The 24494-nt window shown below is 43.9% G+C and overlaps 1 protein-coding gene and 1 long non-coding RNA gene across 2 annotated transcripts in view; one reads left to right on the top strand and one right to left on the bottom strand.

The window, feature by feature from the left end:
- Positions 1–24494, top strand: part of SPOCK1 (SPARC (osteonectin), cwcv and kazal like domains proteoglycan 1) — a 517939-nt gene that overhangs the window by 349105 nt on the left and 144340 nt on the right. Inside the window, exon 4 of the mRNA XM_517947.9 lies at positions 9582–9696. Within this exon, the coding sequence (XP_517947.4) occupies positions 9582–9696 (115 nt within the window). The remainder of the gene's footprint in view (positions 1–9581; positions 9697–24494) is intronic.
- On the bottom strand, positions 19116–21911 carry LOC107974960 (uncharacterized). The gene is made up of 2 exons (XR_001718127.3): positions 21824–21911; positions 19116–19395 (listed from the first exon to the last, which is right to left on the bottom strand). It is a non-coding gene; the product is annotated as an uncharacterized LOC107974960 (long non-coding RNA).

Here is a 24494-nt window from a genome sequence, read left to right as displayed (position 1 = left end):
AAGTGGACCCCATGCTTGATGTTGAAAAGCTTTAATGTTTCTTCTTATAGGGTTTACCATTTTGAGATTGGAAAGACTGAACAGAATTATGGCTCCAGGATCTTGTGTTTCTGAAGTGTCCAGGGTCCCTTGCCCTTGGTGGACATCCATTTTCTGTATTTTAGGAGCAAGCTAAAAAGAGCTGGTAAAAGCCATGAGGATAATAAATGAGCATGAACTGTGCGCCAGGCCCTGTGCTAGACAACCTTCAATGTGTTATCCCATCAGATCCTCACAACATCTCAGTAAAGTGGATCTGTTTGCCTGTAACTGAATCCTAAAGAGTTGAGTAACCCATCAAGATACCTCATAGGCAAGAAGTGGCAAAGCTGCCTCTCTCCTCTCAAACTTACATCTCTCTGAGCCAAATGCTTTGGGTTCTTATCTTCTAGGTACACTAAAAATTTGGCAGAAATTCTTGGAGTTGCTGAGTTTCCCAATCCTTACATGATCAACAACCATGGCTGCTGAATAATGTCAGAATAATCAGCACCAAAAGAGTTAATTCTCTGGATGTCTTTGGCCTGGGAAAAGCTCCATGTTTTTATAGAAATTTTAATTGCATTAAAGTGAAGCACAAGTACAAAAGATAGACTGTGTGAGCCACAGTGATCTTTTAAGTACACTTTTTTCCAGGAAATATTTGATTTTTACTATGCTTTTTATGCCCTCTTATTCTCTTAGGTTATAGAATTGGTTCTTTTGTATTTTGAGTAAATCTCTCTCCTTTGTTCATAAATGTCTTATGAATAATTTATGTCAATTATAATGAAATAGAACCCAAATACCTTTACTATTATAGCATTTTAATAAATTCTGGCCATTGCGATGGATGAGAAGGTGAAGACTTCTCTGTGGATGATATCTTTTTCTCTACTTAGAGGCAAGGCCATTCTCAGCTCCTGTTGCCTGCACTGCCCTGTCCCATGCTGTGCTGGGCTTCATGCATCTCCCCATTAGCAGTGTGGAACATACGCACACTTCACAGAAACCCCTCACGGGAGGAACCACAGTCAGTTCACCTGGTCCCTATTGTTTCTTAAGTCAGAGGGAGTTAAGTTCACAGGACAGCAGCATTGCCTTTAAAAGCAGCTCGCACTTTTGTATTCATTATAAAAGTAATACAAGCTTATTAAGATAGCCAACAATTTGGCTTTGATTTCTGATAGCTCAATCTTTTTTTTTCACAGGAAGTCTTTTTTTATGAGGTCTTCTGGGTAACATGAATCTTGGGGAAGGTGGACAGAGGGGTGTGATACATTGCTGCTTGACACTTTAATCATCACCTTTATCCCCATCAGAAGTTATTTTCATTAGTGGCTTAGTGGCTTCAAGTATCAGCCTTGGTGTGAGACTCGCCAAGATTAAAATCCAGGCTCACTGGCTGTGTGACCACAAACAGGCTTAACATTTCTCTGTCAGTTACCAGTTGGTAAATTAAGAATGATCTGATCTCTGTATCAGTTTCTTTATTGTTGAATTAGGATAATAGTACATTATTCTATAGTTGGTCGTTGTCATTGTCTCCATGTCAGCCCCCTAATTAGGTGACAGAGTATGTAATGTTCTCCCTCCCCTTCCTTTCTATTTAATCCCCCCTTTCCTTCTACTTCCTCTTTCCACTCCCATCTCACTTTCAAAGGGAAATCAATTTCTTGATGGAAATGCTGAGTGAGGGTCCTTGTCAGAGCAGCTGGGGAGCAGGGAAAATGTGAGGTGATAGCTTTGAGAAGGGAGGCTTGGCTGCCCAGGCTAATAAAATTTTGTGGTTGTTGATTTTATGACACACATTTCCACAGCTGCTCTGGCAGACCCCTCTTAACGCCTTCTTTTCTAATGATGAGGACATGTAAATTACCATGTTGGGCTTATCAGTGGTTGCTCATAATGTCTTGCTTTGCATGTGAGCAGAGGGGCCAAGCAATTCCTAGACACTCTCAGTAGTGGGTAGTCCTTAACTCCTTCATCTCAGAGACAAATGCCAAGATCACCCAGGGCTGGACACCTGCTCTGGACCCTGGCCATGGTCATGGCTTGTCATTGTCTCCTTGCTGCAGACAGGATATGAGATAGAGGGCAATCAGGAGAAACTGAGGGCCCTGGTCTGTGAGTGGGGCAGAGGCTGTGGCTGTCAGGAGAAGAAGGGTAGGGAAGGGAAAGGCGCTTCCTTTGGAAGAAGGCAGGTCTGGTTCTGAGTACTGGCTTTGCCATTAAGGCTTTATGGTGCTGGGAAGTTACTTTACCGTTTCAAATTGGTTTTCTCATCTTCAACTTGCCTTTTCACTTAATTTATCATAAATATCTACCTATGTTACCAAATATAGATCTACTAGTTTCTGTAAAATAGTTGCATGATGTTTAAAAAATGTATAATGTTATTAACTAAACCATTTCCCTACAGTTGGTGTTCTGGATTGAATGTTTTTATCCCCCTCAAATTCCCATGTTGAAGCTCCAATTCCTAGGATGTCTGTATTTGGAGAGGGGGCCTCTAAGAAAGTAATTAAGGTTAAAAGAGGTCCAAAGGGTGGAGCTCTGAGCTGATAGGATAAGTGTCCTATAAGAAGAGACACGAGAGAGGGCTGGCTCTCTGTCTCTCTAAGTGCTTGCCTCGAGGAAAGACCATGTAAGGACGTAGCAAAAAGCTGGCTGGCTGCAAGCCAGGAAGAGGGCCCTCCTAGAACCTCACCTTACTGGCACCCTGATCTCAGACTTCTAGTCCCCAGCACTGTGAGAAAATAAATTTCTGTTTTTTAAGCCACCAGTCTGTGGTACTTTCATTATGGCTGCCCGAGCAGACTAACACAGATGGACATTCAAATTGTTATAATTTTCCCTTATTATAGATTATTAAGATGAACATTTTTGCCTAATATGTTCACTTGCTGGGTCATAGGATGTTTCTTTTTTCCCTTTTCTCTTGTTATAATTTTTATGTATACCAAAATGCTGAGAGGATACTATAAACTGCTATACACCCATCTACCTACATTTAACAATTGTTATCATTTAAGGGCACAACCAAAAAATTGACCCCCAAAAAAGGCTGTTATCAATTTATAACCCTCTCCCCCACCTCACACACACACATACACAAATAATGTAACAGAGAAGATGCTTTTATCTTTGACACAGAAAGAAGTCCCCAGGACCTCAGTTTAAAGGGGAAAGAAAAGGTCTCTTCCCAGGAGGGCTATCTTTGGTCAGACTCATCTTTCTCTCCTCTGCCTCTTTGTCTCTGTCTGTCCTGTGTCCCTCCCCACCGATTCCCCAATTCTTAAATGCAGGAGTCCAACCTTTATGCCACTCTGCTCTCTGCCCTATCCAGGCACATGTCTAATAGGCCCTTTGTTTGGCCTCGGAGAACTTGGCCAGCCCCTTGAATATGAAAGGAAAGAATTGTGAGGAGGCTTTCCAAGCTGCCATTCTTCTCTGGTTACAGCAAAAATCCTATGGGCAGAATCTTCTATTTTATATTCTGAGAGGCTCTGTCGTCAGCTGGTGAACAAGCCTCTCTGGAGACACGGGAGGCAAGATGCATGCACGGGTTACCATGGGGACAGACAAGCTGCAATAAATGTTCCTGCTCATAGCTTGACGAGGTTTTCACAGTTTGGTGTAATTTCTTTGTCAGTCGTCCGTTAAGTCACTCCTAATGAATCACTGGGAGTGTCTGCTCTTCACGTGAACCTTGGGATCGCATGACTCAGGCAGAGAGCAGTCTTAAAAGCAACAGTGAGACAACAAGACATCTTTAACTGGTGGACTTTTTGCAAATCAAGTGGCCTCTGGCCTGAGGAAGATTCTGGAAGTCACCAGTGTGGGCCAGGAGTTCAAGCTGCTGTTTTAGATTAATCTTTTGCTTACTGGTCTCAACAGGTAGGCTTGTGCCTCCCGGAATCCTGTGTGGCTTGGTGTTCCTGGGGAGAGGGAGGAAGGAGGTTCCTGGCAGGAGAAAAGGGGTTCTAAGAGTTGACCACTGGGCCTTCCAGCCCTGAGGTCCTCTGTCATTTGGCGGACGAGAATATATGTAGTGTGTCTGTTCTTACTAAGTGCCACTTTCTACATAAAATGCATATTTAGGGTTCCCTCTTCCTGCCCCTCTCCCCCGACTTTAGTCTGGTCACAGGTTCTTGCATGCTGGGTTGAAGGCACTGTGGAACTCAAAGGCCCTGGCTCCCCAGCATGGTCCCTGTGGCTCCAAGGCCCTTCAGGACCAGGCTCAGCCTCCTCTCCAGCCTTTTTACTCACCGGCTTGCTCCAACTGCTGCCAGCCTGATGAAACACTTGAATTCCTTAAGCCTGCCACAAACTTTCTTACCCCTGGAAAGACAACTTCCTGTTATCTGGAGCGTTCTTCCTCATCCTATTATCTGGTTTAAACCTACTTTTCCATAGATGTCAGTCTGTCCAGGAAGTCTCACCTGACCCCCTGAAAGGCTGAATTAGGTACCTTACCTGTCTCACCTGTCTCCTATGTTCAACGGTGAACCCCTGGAGAGCTGGAAGGACATCTTTTTGCTCACCTCTTTGTATTCACCTTTATCCTGCAGAAAGATGCTTCACGCTGAATGATACTCTGTAAATATTAATTGAATAAACACAAATGTGTGTGATTTCCCCCAGGTGAGGAACCCTTTGGGCCAACCCACAAAATGGAACCTTCTTCTCATCTGAGCATCTCTGAGGTGGTATCAAGCTCTGCTGTGCTAGGTGTTGTGACCCTTTGCCAATTAGCCTATAGTATGTGCTCAAGGAGAGTGCAAAGGCTTGATTCAGGATTTTAAAATCAATGTAGCTAATTAAAAAATAACTCGTTGAACTGAAAAACAAGTTCAGAAACAATTAAGATAATTAAAATATCTCCACCTTAATTGAGACCAAGTAGTGAGCTTAAAAATAAAATTAATCAAAAAAAGTTACATGGAACCAGTAATTAACTGGCTTTTGAATTCAATGCTTTACAGCTTAACAAATCTCTTTAAATTAATTCATTCTTGGTTTGTTCCTTGAGAAAGGTTTCTGTAAAAAGTCATTTTGAAAAAAATAATTGGATTTGTGCTGGGTGCCAGTTGACTCTTGAATAGTTCTGCGTATAGGTGGGAAAGATAAAATTAACCTTTGGTGGGCGCCTGCTCTGTGCTAGGGATGCTATCCTGTTTGGGTCCACAGGAGTCCTGCAGGTTTGGTGATAGAAGAGGTAGAGAAGACACAGGGCTTTGTCATCCTCTGGGGATGTCTGCATCCTCTCACTCCTTGTATGTGGAGAGAGACTGAAACTTGGAGCAAGTCCTCTCACTCCTTGTATGCGGAGAGAGACTGAAACTTGCAGCAAGTCCCCAGGAAATCAATAGCACCATGACAAGGAAACTTTGAATTCTGCTCAGGGCTGTCACGCTCAGCTGCCTCTCCTACCTTCTCACCTACAGTTTCCCCTACTTATTAAAAGGCCTCTCAAATGCCACTTATTATTCGGATCTCTTATCCTTCCCTTTACAAAGTGCAGCCACAGTCCTTTCCAGTACTGGTGCTGGGTGCCTTTCAGGAGCATCCATCACCCTGAGCCTTGAGGCTGCTAGCTAGGTAAAACGTATTTGGGAGGCTTGAGTTTAAATGGAAATGACACACTCCTCATCCCCTGTCAATCCCAGTGTTGCTGTTTTTCAAAAACAAAATGCGGCGAGGTGATTAAACAAATGCTGACAGCTTGATTTGTTACTGTTTTGTTGCTCTGTGAAGTTCATTTACTCTAAATAATTTGCATACATGTTTGAAGTATTCAGACCCTAGTAATTGATTTTTAGCAGACTTGATTTCTGTATGCAAATTGTTAAGTATGTAGGGAGTTTAATAACGAACAGTTTTTATTTATTAGTATTTTGGGTTGGAGGTTTTTTGTTTTTAAAGAAATGTTAGTTAGCTTCCAGAAGTGGAGGGTGGTCTACAGGAGTTAGCCTAAGGTAGGGTGACAGATGGCAAAACTACAGGAACAAAATTGACCAGACCATGGTTCCTTTGACTCAGTTGGGGGATGGCTGCATTCAGAGGGGGTAGGCTGAGGGCTCAGGTGTCCAGAGCTGGGCACCCTAGCCTCTAGGGAAAGATCAGGGCTGGTGACCTCATCCTGTGGGGTGTACTGAGAGGGAATCGTGGACCATCCTCTGCAGCACTGGGTAATCTGGCCGCCCCCTCCTTTTACCCAGTAAGCCTCATTCTGCCCCCAAAGCCTCTTAAGAATATGGTGCACTTGGGCCCTTGGCGTGAGGTGAGCCCTGCAATCCGCTTTTTAAAGAAGATAGTAGGAGATTCTCATGCTTCAAGCATACACTGGTGAAGAATTTGGGTTCTGGAGTCACAGACCAGGTTTGTCCTGCATCTCTCATTAGCAATTTATTTTTAAGACTTGCACATTAATAGCAGCTATCTCCTTTGGTGGCTATGAAAATTAAATGTGGTGATCCAATCAGAGTTCACTGCCTGTATGTCAAAAGCACTCAGTGAGTGTTAACTATGGTTCTTTGTTATTATGAAAACTGATTATTTACTCTGGGAAAAAAGACAAACACAAAAAACTTAATAAACACATATGAGGTGATTAGCATGTTCCAGGTCTAAGTACTTACAGATATTAACTCATTAAATGTTCATGACAACCACCAAGCAATAGCAGGTGCTGTTATTATCCCCATTTTTACAGGAGAGGAAAGTGAGGTATAGCAAGGTTAGCAAGCAGCAGAGGCAGGGTTCAGTCCCAGAAGCTACTCTGCCTTGGAGTCTGTGCTGTTCCAGAAGCTACTCTGCCTTGGAGTCTGTGCTGTTCCCGGATCTGCTCAGCTGATTCATGATCCTTGTGATTGCACTGTCCGTTGAGACCACCCGGAGGACAGTGTGGCATGTTAACAAAGTTGGATACAGAGGCAAAAATAAGCTCAAATTCTGCCACAAAGCTTGTCATGTAGTACTGCAGATTTTGACACCCATCACCCTAGGCCAACCTGTTTTTCTCTGTCTCTGACATCCACTCAAGTGAAAATCTCAAGTTCTCTGCTGCAGCACTTGGCATCTGTTGGGGAAAATGCCTCAGCTGGTAACTATGACTGGGGCTGCCAGTGGTCTAGTCCCCAAGTTTCTTGAGATCTATAAATGTCTTCATCCTGTGGTGTGTGGAAGTGTGAGAAGGGGAAATGAAGGACTGACATGTCCTGTTAAGCTGTTCAAGCAGCAGAAACGCCATTGGATGTTGTGTGTTCAGAACCCTTGAGAAACTTTCATCATTAGTGGTCATCTGGTAATCATTCTTAATTGTTGACTCAATTTTGAATGATTCTTGGAGAGTGAGTCAAAGTTGGCTGAGCTGCAGCCCCAGGGTTGGCGTGGGGGGCAGTGCACTGGGCTGAGACTGCACCAGTCTCCTGGCTTCTTATGCAGACATCCCCAGGAACCAAAAGAGTTCCACTTAGGACCAGGAAGCTCTTGCTGCAAGTTTCTGGAAGCCCCAGCCTTGGAAGACTCTGAAGGCAGACACAGGGCCCTGCCACCTGCCTTGCAGAGGTTGCCTTCAGCTTAAGAGCTCTGAGTGAATGAACACTCTGTCCCTGGGGCTCAAACCAGCCTCTCTTTTATCTCACAGTCTGTTTCTTTCTGCTAAGCTCCGAGTGTCAGAGCCACATCCCTTGGGGAGTAGACTCTACCAGGTGACTCCCCTAGGACCGGGCCCTGGGTCTTATTACTTTCCAGATGGGCCTGAGAATGCAGCCTGGCTTCTGTTTATAGCTGCTGAAGCTGCGGCAGTGGAGGGAGCCAGCTAAGCTGTTCAAGTAGCAGAAATGCCTTTGGATGTTGTGTGTTCAGGACCCTTGAGAAATTCTCAGCAGGCATTTGAAGAAAGTAGTGTGCAGATTCTAGGCCTGGGCAGGAGGAGAGGAACAGCGATGTCCTCTACATGCTGAGGAGTCAGGATGGCTAAGAGTCCAGTGGTTGAGGGCACTGTGACATGTCTTTGTGTTTGTTTTGGTTTGGTTTTTTGACCATGTCATTTCTTGTAGAAGTTTTGCTGTACCTGCTCAGGATGCCAATTTGTTTAACCAAATGTTTGCATGGGGAGGACATGGGGAGACATCACCTCCCCTGACTGTGGAGAGCAGTTATGAAAGATTTACTGCTTAATAGGCTTTAGGCCCCAGAGCTTGAAGATGGCACAATTGCTTTGGTTTTGCAGAGAATTCCCCGAGGCCTCTTCTGTGGCAATGATGAGCATGTGCACCTCAGCATGCAGAGTGCTGATTAGCCGAGGGCCTGCTGCTCAGCCTATTCCAGGAAATGTTGCAATATATGAACTGCTGTCTTTGGAGACCCTTTCTGGAGTTACTTTGTTTGAATCAACTCCCCTCACCCCCTCTTGTCTCATTACTGCCTCCCCACAAACCACACTTAATAGTCAGATTGAGTATCTTATGATTGCCCGAACATGCCTCCCTACACTCGCTGTGCCGGTTCACTCTGACTGGATTGCCTTTTCTATCTTTGCTTTTCAAAATCCTGCCCATCCTTCAAGATCCAATTCACATATTAATGCTTCATCAATCCTTGCCCTAGAAATTGATCTCCATTTTTCTCTTGGGCTCTGTTATCATTTTATATGCCCGTCATGGTCCTTATCTAATTCTGCCTTGCACAATAAATATTTATGTGTAAGCTTTTCCCCCTCCCTGTTACAGTGTAACTTTGTGCGGCACAAAACTGTCTTATATATCCTGAAGTTCTTCAAAAACTTAAAATAGGTTGTTTATGCACATAGTTAGTGTTTATTGAATGGAAGCAAAAAACTCTGTCCTCAAGGACTTTTCATAGGAAATAAGTAAACTTAGGCATGAATAAAGTCATAAAAAGCAACACCAGATTCATAACCAAAGAGGGAAAAGTAGCTCTTGTTTCTTGGATCATGTGAGATTCTAAAGGATTTTTTAAAAGTAATTCCTGCCTGAGCTGAAGATGCTGAAACTCCCAAAGCACAAAGGAATTGCTCCCCTGATGTTGAGGAAGAATGTGTGATAGACACAGAATTTCCCCTGGCTTGGGCTTTCATTCTGTTCCCCTCCAGCCTCAGAGAACAGCACCGAGGGCAAACACATGGTTGGTTTACTTCCTATCTGTTTATTTAAGTAGAAATAGAAATTAAGGCCCGGTGCAGTGGCTCAGGCCTGTAATCCCAGCACTTTGGGAGGTCGAGGCAGGTGGATCACCTGAAGTCGGGAGTTTGAGACCAGCCTGGCCAACATGGTGAAACCCCATCTCTATTAAAAATACAAAAATTAGCCAGGTATGGTGGCGTGCACCTTTAGTCCCAGCTACTTTGGGAGGCTGAGGCAGGAAAATCACTTGAACCCAGGATGGGGAGGTTGCAGTGAGCTGAGATCGCGCCACCCACACCAGTCTGGGCAACACAGCGAGAGTCCGTCTCAACAAAAAAAAAAAAAAAAAAAAGAAAAATTAAATTTCCCTGGAGGTCCTAAACCCTGCCCTCCTTCTTGTTTTTGCCTCAGCCCTGGACCCATCCAAGGACCCCTGCCTGAAGGTAAAATGCAGCCCTCACAAAGTGTGTGTGACCCAGGACTACCAGACCGCCCTGTGTGTCAGCCGCAAGCACCTGCTCCCCAGGTAAGGCAGGAAGGCCGGGGGCTGGGGCTGGGAGGCATTCTGCAGCTGGCAGATCTGAGGGTTTCCAGTCTTTGACGTGGGGATATGGGGAGGGGAGAGCATAGTGTTAGGGTCGCCATTTGTATGGTGTTTGGTGCCTGTACTCTGACTATGATAGGAATCTCAGTTCTCAAACACAGGTTTACAAAGAATGTCCATCTTTATTTCCTTTAAATCTACTTCATTTTGACTCTGAGTCCTGATCTGAACAGATGAGCAGAAAATTCCTTCTTGGTCATGATTGAGAACTTTCTCCTCCCAGAGTGATGCCACGACCCAGGAAACTTACAACTAAGAAAGCAGGGGCCAAGTGTTTAGTCTCCTGGTTGCACTAACAACCTCACTGTGATGATTCTTCAAGGTCCATTGAGGCCCAAGGGCTCTCTGCTTCCATGTCCCCATTGGATGTAGCATCTTTGCCATCCTTGGTTTTTGGGTCCTGCTTTCTCAGGACCACCACACCACCATTCCTTCTGGGAACATGCTATTTCCTCAGGATACAGCCCCTGATATCCTCTTTTCCCCAGCCCAGGGGGAAGTATCCCCCATCTTCTTCAGGGTCCTTAAAGCCATTGCTTTTACCCCTAACTCCACTCCCAGCATCATCTATCCAGTGGATTTAGGCTTTCACAAATGATGGATGCAGGCTTTCGATTCAGACTGCTTCTGCCTTTGGTCCTGCAAAAATACCTGAAGCATGAAAGCAAACAAACATACACATGCAAACGGGCTTTCTTTAAGAAGGGAGTCAGATGGGGCAGGGATGAGAGGAAGGCAATTTCAGTGCATATTCTGCACTTCTCCCTGTGCTGCCTGTACAATTGAGAGGTGTCACAATGGGGCTTTGGAGTTACCCATGTCCAGTTCCCAAGTGGGTAGTATGCTTTGCTGCTCACCGGCACTGTACCATGACCTCAGACAAATAAAGCAACCTTTCTGAATTTAGATAAATAAAGATTCCCACTTAAATCTGCTCCCCACCGAGAACTTTTGCTTTATATCTCCAGCTTGAGCTGGGACCATGCAGAATGGGTCCTATCCCTTCCCTCTGTTCCTGAAGTCCAAGCAATGCTGGTCCCCTTGGCTGTTCCTCTGGGGGTATGTTTTAATTTCCCTCAATCCTGTAAATGGTTTCCTCTGAATGTGCCTAGGGAGCTCCTGCCCTCTGAAATCATGGTCTGGCAGAGAAATGGTGCTCCTGGCATGAGGTGAGCATCTAGAGCAGCCCCCACCCCATACCCCTCTGGCCTCTCTAAGCCTGGCACCTGCAACAATAGACCTAGCTTCCAGGGTCATCTTGCTCTGAGGTCACTGTCAAGGTTATTTTTAAAATAATCAGACTTTGTCTCTACAAGAGCAAGATGCAAGGTATCATAATGTGCTTTTCTCTGTCCCCAGACTGAACTGTTTTCCTGGTAGTAAAGCTAGATTGCATCCCTGGAATACTTCAGCCTGTGCTAGCATTGTGCTCAGCACCTGTTTCCTTGAGTTCTTTCAGCCATTTTGTAAATTTGGTATTTATTTTGTCTCTGCTTTACAAATGAGAGGACTGAAGCTAGTGAGGCATTAGTAATTTGTTTGCAAGCAGCAGCATGATTCAAACCCAGGATTGTCTGCCTCCAAAGCTTATGGTTTTCACTACTACAATATGTTGATGTCTTTATTCTACCTGTTATTGTCTGCTCATCCATTCATTGACATTCAACGAAAAGGTATTGAGGCCTTAGGCACTAAGGCTACAGAGGTAAACAAGAGACCCTATTCCTACCCTCAAGGAAAGTCAAGTTCACTGGGGAGTGGTATGTAAAAAAATACCACTTTTTTTTGGGGGGGGGGTTATTATTTGAAGTTCCTTTTAAGGTATATATTATCTGAGAAAACTAGCCTAGAATCTCCTGCTATATGCAATGTCTTTCTTCTCAGATGGAGGGAAGATGTGGCCATATGAATTAAAAATACCCAAATACCCTTTGGGATGGTGCTCTAGGTTGTTTAGCCATGTGTGTGTGGTGTGTGTGTGTGTGTGTGTGTGTGTGTGTATGTGTGTGTGTAAGATGGAGAGTCCATTGCATGTTTCCTCCTACAATGCAGGATATAGCCCTTTCTGGAAGTGTTAGACAAGACATTTTTGGTTTTAAACTCAAATCGGTTTGAGACCTATTCAGCAGCCTCATTGATATTCAGGCATATCCAGGTGTAAGTGGTGTTTTTCTGGGCATGCCATGTTTCTGTGTTGGAAGCACCAACACTTTTGCTTGTGTTGAAAATTGTAATCCTCATCTCCCACATCTCCTGGTGACCATAAAATTACAGTGGCTGAGAGCATGGATTTGGGAAGGAGACCCATCTGGGCTCAATTCCCAGGTTGGCTATTTCCTTTTCCAAGTGGCCTTGGCAAGTTATTTTATCTTTCTGAATTTGTGCTTCCTTATCTGTTAAATAGGTTTAATGACAGTGCTTCTACCATTCCTCTTTTTCATTTGCTGGAACACATCCTCTAGTAATTCTTACAGGGAGGGTTTATGGGTGATAAATTTTATGAATCCTTGCAGAGTATTTTGTGTGTGTGTGTGTGTGTTTGAGTGTTCAATAAAATGATGGTGTGTAAAGTACATAGTCTATTGTCAAATAATAGCAGCTGTTCGTACAATTACTGAGACAATTATGATAATAGTTATTATTATCTACTTCATTTCGGAAGGTCAGCCAGAAATCTCCAAAGTTGCAAGTTACTGACTAAAAAGTAATTCACTGCAGGTGCCTTGGTCCCTACCCAGTTCGATTGCGCCTGTGTCTGCAGTTTCTGCAAGAGGAAGCCTTTGAGGTTTAGCGTGAGGATGACAGTGTCATTTCTGCTGCCCCCTTTGCAATTCACAGCAGGTGTAGACTAAGAAGATGATGGGATTTCTGATAATTGGGCCCATTGGTTCATTGGAAAAAGCCCAAGGAGGAGGCGCTGGCTGAGATGGTGTGCCCACTCCTTTATCAAGATCTGGGAGGTGGCCTGGCCCAGGAAGTCCCTGAGTGTGTTTGTTGTGGTTGTTATGTCCAGCCTTCCTTCTCTTCCTCTTAGAGGCTGAATTACTCAGTCCACAATATCAGTTGAGTGCATACCTCTTTGAAGGGTCTTGGACACCTTCCCAGAAGAAACATCTGTCCTTCCACATTATACTCCAGGAGTCCCCTCTGACCAGGGAGACCATGTTGACAACTCTATTTATTCATCAATCAGGGAAGTAATCTTTCTCTCTGTGAAACATCTGTAGGCACTCTTGCCAGCCAAGTTGGCCTCTGCAGCAGCTTAAGAGGCAAATCTCACCTGCCAGACAGTCATGAGTGCACACAGAGAGTTAGCCAGGCCAGGCTTTAGCTGATTATGAGGCTCCAGACTTAGGCTATCTTTGCAAGCAGATCAAGACAGAAGGACAGTGAGCACATCAGTGAGAGAATGTCATTAGCTTTCCTTGTCTGTGGAGATTGAGTGAGCAGAGAAGCTGTTTGACACACACATCTGTGACTGCAGTGTGTCAGGGCCGGCAGGCAAGCAATTTCATTGGGGGGCCAAGCAAGGCAGCCAGCCCTCCCCTGCTGGAATTCTTCTCCTTGATTAGGGTGGCATTTGTATTTGGTTTCAGGTAAACTCATATTCTCTTTGGAGAATTCTCTTTGGAAATTCTTTGTTTCACACCTTCCTGCTGTTAAGCGATATAGAGTGGGGTTGCAAGGGACAGATTTTTGTAGTATGTTCATCTTTCAAGTTCTCTAAAAGGGCCAGTTATGCACAAAAGAGCAGTGTGAAGACAGCTGGGAGTCAGGAAGCCTTCTCTTAAGCTACTTTAAAATAATTTTTAATTTAGTTTGGTGTAATGCTAGTTGATGCTTGTTATAGAAAACATTAAAAGTAGAAAAAAAAGAAACAAGAAATAGGCAATGGTCACACTATCTAAAAACAGTAACCAAAATATTGTGGAATATTTTCTTCCATTCTTTTTTCAAATCATGGGTTTTGTCTATTGGTGTGTTTTTGTCAAAACTGATCAAGTGGTTCCTATATTGCATATAAAAATTTCTATTACATCCTCTTTAGTTAATTTTTATAAGTGAGTATTTTAATGATACTACAAATTATTTATAGATATAATTTTTTTTTGAGACAGTCTCCATCATCTGGGTGAAGGGCAGTGGAGCGATCATAGCTCACTGTAACCTTAAACTCCTGGGCTCAAGCAATATAGTTATATATTTTAATCATTATATAACATACTATACAAAAAATAACTTGAAATGAGTCATAGACCTAAATATAAGAGCTTAGGCTTTTTTAGAAGTCTTGGAAGAATGCTTCGAAGAAAACATAGGAGTTATGACCTTGAGTTTGACTAAGATTTCTTAAGTAGGACACAAAAAGCCTGAACTGTAATACAAAAAGAAAAGCAACAAATTAGACTTCATCACTGGTCTTCTAAAGGCACTTTTACAAAAACGAAAAAGACAAGTCACTCTGAGTTAAAATATTTGCAAAACATGTACAACAAAAGATTTGATTGTAAAATATAATGAAAGCATATGTGCATTTAAAGACTCCCTCCTGCATGTTCATATCAGCTTTATGTGTGATGGATAAAAACTGTGAAACAACCCAAATGTCAACAAGAGATGAATGAGTAGACAGATTGTGGTCTATCTCATAATGGATTACTATTCAGCAATAAAAAGAAATAGGCTATTGATACATCCAACATAATGGATGAATCTGGTAATAATTAGGCAGGGTGAAAGAAGACAAACCTCCCACAAAAAGGGGGAGATACTGTACAATTTCCATTTACTTGAAACTGTAGAGAATACAGACCAATCTGTGATGACAGAAAGCAGGTTATTTGTCCTCAGAGTAGTGATCATTGAGTGCCTAAGCATTCTGTAAGCCTCGATCATAAAGTAGACCCTTTGGGAGACAGTTAAGTCACACTCTGGTCTTAGATGCCGAGGATCCCATTGGTAAATGGGTTTGTTTGTGGAAGAAGGGTTTTTATTACAACCTTGTGCTATTCTTCCTGACTTAGGTTTTAGCAACATTCTCATAGGCATTCTTAAGAAAAATGTTCTCTTAGGGGACAGGGGGACAAACAGAAAGTCTTTAAGCCTGCAGAGGGCTCTGCCCTCAGGGATTTTCTGCTAGTCTGCATGGCTGGTTCTGATTTATTGTTCTGTGGGGTGGGAGATCGTGGGGCAGAGGGTGGAGGTTTCCCTACAGAGTGCTGAACATTGATTTTACCTCTCTGTTGCCATTGATTTTCATTTGGAGAATGGAAAATTGAAGCATTTGTTTTAAGCCTTCCAGACAAGCCACATTCTCAAATTCTGCAAGTGTATTGTGAATGGGAGGGAGGGATGTCAGGATGGAACTTACAATATCTAAGTGTACCCTTTGAAGCCTCTGGGGAGCAGTGGGAACTAATCTGTTTTTAAATAAGGAGCAGACATGGCCCGATTTCCCAATGGGCTGGGCCTCTCTAATGTAATGGCCCTTTATCTCCACTTCTTAACTATCTGGAATAACAACTAATTCTCCACACCAGCAAAGAATTCAGATCCAGTCGAGGCTCTCGATACAGTAGACCGATCTGAGAGTTTTCAGTCTTTTATGTGAACTTGAAAAAAAGAATCAAAGTGTTCGAGGTCAGAGAGAAGTACATCACAGAATGTGCCTCAAATACCAAACTCTCAGAGGAGATTTGAAAGGATGACGGTTATTTCATCTCAGTTTTGTTTTACAACAAAGCACTGCCTCCTGCTACAGGGGCTTTGAACTGGTTGATTATACATACACATAGCTGTCGAGGTTTGGAAGACACGTGGCCATGCAGGAGGTGGGTAATTCCTGGGTGTCTGGTTGGCTTTCTGGCACTTCACAAATCAAGGCATTGCCAGTGACCAAAGAGTGATTGTGCCCACATTCATTACTATGATTTTATATTTATGTAGCTTATGCCCCTTCTCCAAGTGGCTCATGCATTGCTTTGGGGTTCTCCTTTAAGCTCAGAGGATCTTCATTTACTGTGTTCTGGGTCTGGATAGGGTGCCAGTGAGATCTTGGTGCTATATTCCTACACTGATTGTGGAATTAATGCATGGAGTTTTGGGTTTCCCTCTTCAGAGTAGTCATCTTTGTAAACAGAAACATCATCACTGTGGTCTATTGTTCTGCAAATAAATACCACTGGACAGTAAAGAAGATGAGAAGGAAAGTGGCTGGCTCAAGGTTGCTGCTTACTGACCACCTATCTTGTGTTAGGCACACTTTGCAGGAGGAATCTTACTGACTTCTCACAACAGTCTGCTAGGTCAGTATTATAATACCCATTTTACAGATGGAATTGTTGAGGTTGTGTAAATAACTGTCCTAATTGGACACTGCCAGTAAGGGGAAGATTAGAACCACAGTGGAGGTCACTGCACTTCCAGAGTCCATGCCTGTTGCCTATGCTGCACAGCCTCCTCTGCTGTGGAGTCATGGGGCAAGCTCCCAGGAGCCTGATGTACATTTCCCTTAGTGATAACCGCCACCCCCCCGCTACCCCCCCCACCCCCAGCCCATCTGCTCCTGGCCCTAGAGGTGCTGCTGTACAGATGCCTGGGACCTTTTCTCCTAATCCTTGCCCCTCGCAAAGCAACTAGTCCATGCCCTGGTATTAAACCTATTTCTTCTTTCTGTGCCCAAAGCAATAATTCTGAGTTCATTTTTCCCCTTCTTCGCTTTTCTGAAAGTAATCATTCAAACCACATGTCACTTAAACATAGAGATATTTAATTACTTTAAACCCACAATCGCCTCTCTCTTTTTTTTAAACAGCAGAAGCACTTTATGGCTGTGCTCAGGTTAAGGACCTAGCTGTTTGTGGAGCCTTCACTGAGCGAGATTTTATAACTCTCAAGCCACTTAACTCCTCTGTTCCTTTGTTTTTCTCTCTGAAACGAAGACTATTGATTAGATGACCTTGATGACAAGCAGCAGAGAGTAAAAAGCAATTCATAATGGAGATGTGAATAATTATGTGGAATTTTTAGTCCCTTGGATTAAGGAACAGAATGAGAGGCAGATATTGCATATTGTCAGGCAAATTCGCTAGGCTGGGGGTCCCCCTTTACAAATACAATTTTTTTTTATTTTGAGATGGAGTCTCACTCTGTCACCCAGGCTGGAGTGCAGTGGTGCAATCTTGGCTCACTGCAACCTCTGCCTCCTGGGTTTGAGCAATTTTTCTGCCTCAGCCTCCCGAGTAGCTGGGACTACAGGTGCATGCCACCACGCCCAGCTAATTTTTTTGTATTTTTAGTAGAGGTGGGGTTTCACTGTGTTAGCCAGGATGGTCTCTATCACCTGACCTTGTGATCTGCCTGCCTCAGCCTCCTAAAGTGCTGGGATTACAAGTGTGAGCCACCACACCTGGCCTACGAATACATTTTTAAAAATAACAAAAGAAGACTGCCAGTAAAATGTGTCACACTCATCTTGTTCTGCCTTGTTTTCCCATTTTTCATTTAAGCCTTGCTTTCAGTGCCATCTGAAGATGGGGGTGAGTGGGGCAGGTTTACCTGGCAAGGTCAACCAGTGAGACTCCTACCTCCTGCCTGGCCTGGTAGTTTCTAGATGTGCCCTCAAGAACCAGAGCCTCTGCCCTGGGAGCTTGGCATCTCCCCTCCAGGCTGCACTTGCTGAAGAAAAACAACAACAACAACAACAAACAACAAAAAAAGCGCTTCCAGAGGGGGCAGTTCATATTTTCCATTGACCCCAAAGCACTGGATCACCATCTTTTTTTTGAGCCATGTTTTATCTGTAGGAGATGGAGAATGTTTTATGGTTGAATTCCCAGGATGTGCACATGCTCAGATGCTAATAAGTCAAGCGTCTGCGAAGCTGGGAATGGTAGAGCCAGGGATTGATTAGCAATGCCCTCCGATTTCCTGCTTCCATTTCCAGTAAAATGGCATTAAGTGCACTGCCCTTCTCTGCAGTTCTGCCCAGAATAATGGGGCTGCAGTTGCTGTATTTATTGGTGTCCTTGCTTATTAAGGAATGTACATATTGGTATATTTCCTACATCGGATTTCAGTGGATTAGAAAGAGGAGGTTGAGGTAGGTGTGCCTATTTTGAATAGATAATTACTAGGTGTGATTTCCATTAGGGATCAGATCTTGCTGGGCAGCACTCAGGTGTGAATTGCTAGAGCACATCTCTCCCTAAACATTGAGAAAATGACAAACCTGAGCCCCCCTGCAATTCACTGAAGATGTTAAATTGCCCATCTTGAGTACAAAATTCCTAGCAAGTTCTGGAGAATTTTTTTTTTTTTTTTTTTTTTTTTTTTTTTTTGAGACAGAGTCTTGTTCTGTTGCCCAGGCTGGAGTGCAATGGCACGATCTCTGCTCACTGCAAGCTCCGCCTCCCTGGTTCACGCCATTCTCCTGCCTCAGCCTCCTGAGTAGCTGGGACTACAGGCACTTGCCACCACGCCCAGCTAATTTTTTATATTTTTTGGTAGAGACTGGGTTTCACCGTGTTAGCCAGGATGGTCTCGATCTCTTGACCTCGTGATCCGCCCATCTTGGCCTCCCAAAGTACTGGGATTACAGGCGTGAGCTACCACACCCGGGGGGAGATATTTTTTAGTATTCAGGTAGACCAGAGCCTGTGTGGCCTCCTCACAAAGATGTTGTCATCTTTTTTTAATTTTTTTGAGATGGAGTCTCACTCTGTTGCCCAGGCTGGAGTGCAGTGGCATGATCTCTGCTCACTGCAACTTCCACCTCCCGGGTTCAAGCGATTCTCCTGCCTCAGCCTCCTGAGTAGCTGGAACTACAGGCATGTGCCACCATGCCTGGCTAATTTTTGTATTCTTAGTAGAAGCAAGGTTTCACCATGTTAGCCAGGATGGTCTCAATCTCCTGACCTTGTGATCTGCCCATCTCAGCCTCCCACAGTGCTGGGATTACAGGCGTGAGCCGCCACGCCTGGCTGATATAATCTTCTTTTATAAAAGTTATGAGATTGAACTTTCCCACTTTTACTTCATTTTAATTTTTCTTTAATCACTTTCCTTTTCCTTTGTTATTTAATAAATCTACTGTCACTTACTTGCTGTTCTGCCAAAACTCATCAAGATCCAAACCCAGAGGTTTTCAGTTTAGACATTTTATATCAGATTAATCCAACCAATGAACCGTGAAAGACATTCTTTATGGATATAAGCCACCATAGTAGGGCCCATCTGGGGCGCTGGCCTTGTGGATTCTGGGCCAGAAAATGGACTTAGGATGATTTAGATGGACATTCAAGGCTATCTTTAGAAGGACTTTTGCTTTAAATAGAGTGTTCTCAAGCTGATGTTCTATGTTTAATGTTCCTCATGGAGAGAGGGTGCAGAGGGCCAGGAGAGATGAAAGTTAATTAGTTTGGGGACCTTGGCACCTTTCCAAGGCATTCTCTTAAATGAGGTTTTTCATGGGCATACATTGAACCCAATGTTGCTGTGCTGCAAGTAATGAGAAGTTCTCCTCTCAGCCTGCCTTGTCCATGATGCGTCCACAGCTGGAGGTGCTGTGGTGTCATGCTTCCCAGTGAACTGCAAGTCTAGCTTCGGAACAGTGACATTGACCTGAAGGAAAGGAGGAGACCCGGCTCAAACTTTCCATCACTGTGAGGAATTCCCAAGTAGACAGCAAAGTGACAAGGGGCCCTGTAGCCTGGAGCTAGATACCTTCTCTTGGCAGGCACCGGGGAGGCCATCTCTGAATATGGTGACAGTGATGAAATGCTTTAGAGCTTGAGTCCTTCCTGTAGTTGCTTCAGCAGGACTAGCTCAGAAAACTGCTCATGTGCATGCTTTGGTGATCGTGGGTTATGGATCATTAATTCAGATCCCACTAAGTTGGAGTTTGTGATAATTTCTTTATTCAACAAATACTTATGGGTGCCTTCCATTTGCCAGACACTGTGTTATATGTTTGGAGTTTTGTGATGAGTGGGCATAGTCTACCCATGTGGAGATTAAAGTCTATTGAAAGAGACAGATGAAAAAAAAATAAGTATCTAATAAACTGTGGTAAGATTAAGAAGGTTAAGAGTGGAGTGGTTTAAGAATCACTTTAGATTGGTTGAACAGTGAAGGCCTCTGCAGGGGGCAAAGGTAAAACCACCTTTGTAAAGGTTATGACAGCGAGGGAAGTCTAGCATGGGTGACTCCATCTTGCCTCTAGCTTCACAGGCTGGCTGTCTTCACTCATTCCTGGACCCAGGTCAAACCAACTACGGGAAGAACTTAGCTTATAGTTAAACTTTGAAAGAAGGATGAGGGGGGAAGAAAGGAGGGGAAGTTCCCTCTTTAAAATGATCCCTTTCCTTGCTCAGGGACCAAAACCACCTTTGTGAGTCTAATGAAAAGCCACAAGATTAGGATTATGGGAGGGGTCTGAATTCGGCTAAAATGTAGGTGTAGCTAAACAATAACCAGCCATTGTCTACCAGCTTGCCTTTCTCTGATCCCTTGCTGCTCAGGAGTCATGTGACCAGAGGTAACAAGATTTGTGACTTTCCCTATTCTATCTATTGCTCCTATAGATAACATCACTATTGTAGAACCTAAGATTGATCTTTTGAGATATCTTCAGACCTGCACATTAAGCGCCTGACTGACTCCACTTGGACCTGGGACTCACAACTCAACCAGTCCTGTGGCCCCTACCCAGAGGAGGACTGAGTACATGAGGACCCTTTTTCACAGCCCTATGATTTTATCCCCCACCAATCAGTGGCACCCATTCCTTAGGCCCCTGACCACCCAATTATCCATAAAATCCCTAGCCTCTGAATTCTCAGGGAGGCTGATCTGAGCAAGAAAACTCCTGTCTGACCACTTGGCTAGCTCCGCATTAAACTCTTTTTCTACTATAATATCACAGTCTTGGTGAATTGGTTTTCTCTGTGTAGTGGGCAAGAAGAACCTATCAGGCAATTACAAAGGTGTAGGTACCAGCAAGGCAGAGAGGAGAGGAAGTGTTCTCAGTGGAGGGAACAGCCTCTGCAAAGGCCCTATGTCAGGGAAGAAGAGAAGGAGCTCGGTGTCCGAAAGAAAGTGAGAAAGGGGAGGCCTGTGCTTCAGGAAAGAGGGAGTATGGATACATGAGGCTGGAAAGAAAGGCAGGGCTAGATTCTTCAACACCTTGAAGACCATGAGGACATGCGCAGCTCTCAGACCAGGTATAACGGGATGTTTTGTGTGACTTTCAGTTGGAGAGTGATAGAATTGTGTGGTTTAGGGTGGACTGTATTTCCTTAAATTCTTGTTCTTTAAAGCAGACTTTTGTACCACATGAGAGAATCTAGAGGGTTCTGTGTGCATTAGAAATCCTAACGATATCCTCATTGAGCTTGTAGACTAGTAGAGGAGGTTAAGAATGTGAATGTGTATAATCTAATCTAGAAGATAGAAAATCCCATGAAATAAAGTGGAAGCTCTAAGAAGGAAGAAAGCACTTCCAGCTGCAGCTGGGGTTGGGGGAGGGTTGAACTCAGATAAGGAGCATTACTTAGTAGTGTTTATTAGTATTTACTAGTGTTTAAGAGCATATGAGGACACTGGCTCAGACCCACTGGGACATGCTTAATGTTGACACCTGTTAAATGGCACAGCTGGGGGACCAGGGCAGTGCTGCCCCAAACCCATCTTCTGTGTAAGAGCCACTCTGCCCTCAAGCTGCTTCCTGCACCGAATCTCCATTTCCTTCTAAAATGATTACTTTAAACCCCACATTGTGGTATTTTTATAAGGAAAGCAGTGAGCTTAGTACCAGTACATAGTAGGCACTCAATAAATTTAGTCTTTCATCTGAGCCTCTAGTTCCTCAGGGAACAATCAGATGGGGGAACAATCCTTGCTAATCTCACAGAGGTTTTCAGGATCATATGTGCAAAGGGTCCTGCTATTTTTAATGTTCTGGGTGGTGTCAGTTGTTATCTGACACCATTTGGGTTGCTATAAGACGATACTATAGACTGGGCAGCTTATAAACAAATTTATTTCTTACAGTTCTGGAGGCTCGAAAATCCAAGGTCAGGGTACTGGCAGATTCTGTGTCTGGTGAGGACCTACTTCCTGTTTCATAGACAGCTGTCTTTTTGCTGTGTTTTCACATGGCAGAAGCAGCCAGGAATATCTATGGGGCCTCTTTTATGAGGTCACCAATTCCATTCATGAGGTCTCCACTTTCATGACCTAATTACTTTCCAAAGGCTTCACCTCCAAATACCCTCACATTGGGGATTAGGTTTCAACATAGTAATTTTGGGGAGACACAAACATTGTCCATAGCATTCTTCCTCTGACCCCCATTAAATTCATGTCCTTTTCATATGCAAAATACACTCATTCTATCTCAATAGCCATAAACGTCTTAATTCATTCCAACATCAACTTTAAAGTCTTAAGTCCAAACTCTCATCTAAATATCATCTAAATCCGGCAGGAATGAGATTCAAGATACTGTTCATCCTGAGGCAAATTGCTCTCCAGCTGTGAACCTGTGAAACCAACATGTTATGTGGTTCCAAAATATAATTGTGGGATAGGTATATGATTCCCATCCCAAAAGAGAGAAATAGGAAAGAAGAAAGGGATAACAGGCCCCAAGTAAGTCAAAACTTCAAAAGGGCAAATAGTAGTAAACCTTAACATTCAAGAATAATCTTTTGTGACTTGATATTCTGCCCTTCAGGCCCACTGGGCAGAGCTACTCCTTTCCAGACCCACTGGGGTAGGGGTACTGCCTGCCAGACCCACTGGAGTGAGAGTCTCACCTTCTGGACCCATTGAGATGGCTGTGTTGCCCCCACGGCTTTGCCTAGCAGGGTTTGGGCCCCTGATGGCTCCAGGCAGCCCTGTCCCCCTGCAGTGTCTCTTGCAACCATAGCTCTCTTGGGCTGGAATCATACACTGGTAGCTCTGCTGGTATGGAGCTGCTGGAGTAGGTGGACATTGCCCTAATGTGGTCTTTCTGTGGTGGCCTCATAGTACTCACTGTGGCTCTTGTACTCTGGGCCTGTGATGGGTAGAGCAGCCCTGATGATTTCTGAATTGCTCTTTCCTTGTCTTTGATGATAGCTCTTGGCTTTTGTTTAGGTCACTGACTAATCTCACCATTGTCTTGAATAGCACCTGGCTTCTGTTGCGATGGCTGACCCATACTAATCTCCTTTATACATTGTCACTTTACCATACCCTTGGCATTCTCTCTAGATCATGTTTTCTCACTCTTTACAATATGAATAGGCTGAGAACTTTCTAAATCCTTAAGTTCTGCCTCCCTGTTGATGAACAATCTCATTTTTGAGTCATTTTACTGTAAGCAATCAGGAGGAGCCAGGCCACTTCTTGAACACTGTGCTTTGATATTTCCTCAGCCAAATATCCAGTTTAGTTATTTGCAAGTTCTACCTTCCACAGACACTAGGACATGAACACAATTCAGCCAAGTTTCTTACAACTTTCTAACAAAAGTGGCCTTTCCTCTAGTTTCTTTATTTTTTGAGATGGAGTTTCGTTCTTGTTGCCCAGGCTGGTGTGATCTCAGCTCACTGCAGCCTCCGCCTCCTGGGTTCAAGTGATTCTCCTGCCTCAGCCTCCCGAGTAGCTTGGATTACAGGCATGCACCACCATGCCTGGCTAATTTTGTATGTTTAGTAGAGATGGAGTTTCTCCATGTTGTACAGGCTGGTCTCGAACTCCTGACCTCAGGTGATCCACCCGCTTTGGCCTCCCAAAGTGCTGGGATTATAGGTGTGAGCAACTGTGCCTGATCTCCTGTAGTTTCTAATAATATATTCCTCATTTATGTCTGAGTCCTCATCAGAATAGCCTTTGCTATCTTAATATGTTTGTGTTGCTATAAAGGAACACCTGAGGCTGGGTAATTTATAAAGAAAAGATATATATTTGGCTCATGGTTCTGCAGGCTGTACAAGAAGCATGGTGCAGCATCTGCTTCTGATGAGGACTTCAGGAAACATCCACTCATGGTGGAAGGCAAAGAGGAGCAGCATCACATGGCAAGGGTGAAAGCAAGAGAGAAAGAGGAGGGAGGTCCCGGGCTCTTTTTAACAATTATTTCTCATGGACACGAAAAGAGCAAGAACTCAACACTCAATCATTACAGTGAGAATGGCACCCAGCCAGCCATTCATGAGGGATTTGCTCCATGACCCAAACACCTTACATTAGGCTCCACCTGCAACACTGGGCATCAAACTTGAGATTTGGAGGGGACAGATATTCCAACTATATTACTATCCAATTTCTACCAATATTGTGTTCAGGATTACTTAGGTATTCTCTAAGGTGATCAAAGCTTTCTCTACAGCTCTCTCCTTTTCTTTCTGGGTGCTCACCAGAATAGCCATAAAGATCCTTTCATGACAATCTAGGCTCTTTCCAGCATGCACATTCAGACTCTTCCAGCCTCTGTCCATTGCCCTGTTTCAAAGCTGCTTTTACATTTTTAGGTACTTGTCACTGCAGCACCCCACTTCTCAGTACCAATTTTCCATCTTATCATGTTTGGGGCTGCTATGCAAAAATACCATAAACTGGCTGATAAACAACAGAAATGTATTTCTCATAGTTCTGAAGGCTAGGAAGTTCCAGGTCAAGGCACTGGCAGACTCTGTGTCTGGTGAGAGTCCCTTTTCACTAGGACATTTTTT

Source organism: Pan troglodytes, chromosome 4 (genome assembly GCF_028858775.2).
Source record: "Pan troglodytes isolate AG18354 chromosome 4, NHGRI_mPanTro3-v2.0_pri, whole genome shotgun sequence".
NCBI lineage: Eukaryota > Metazoa > Chordata > Mammalia > Primates > Hominidae > Pan > Pan troglodytes.
This window is presented reverse-complemented; position numbering and strand designations above follow the sequence as displayed.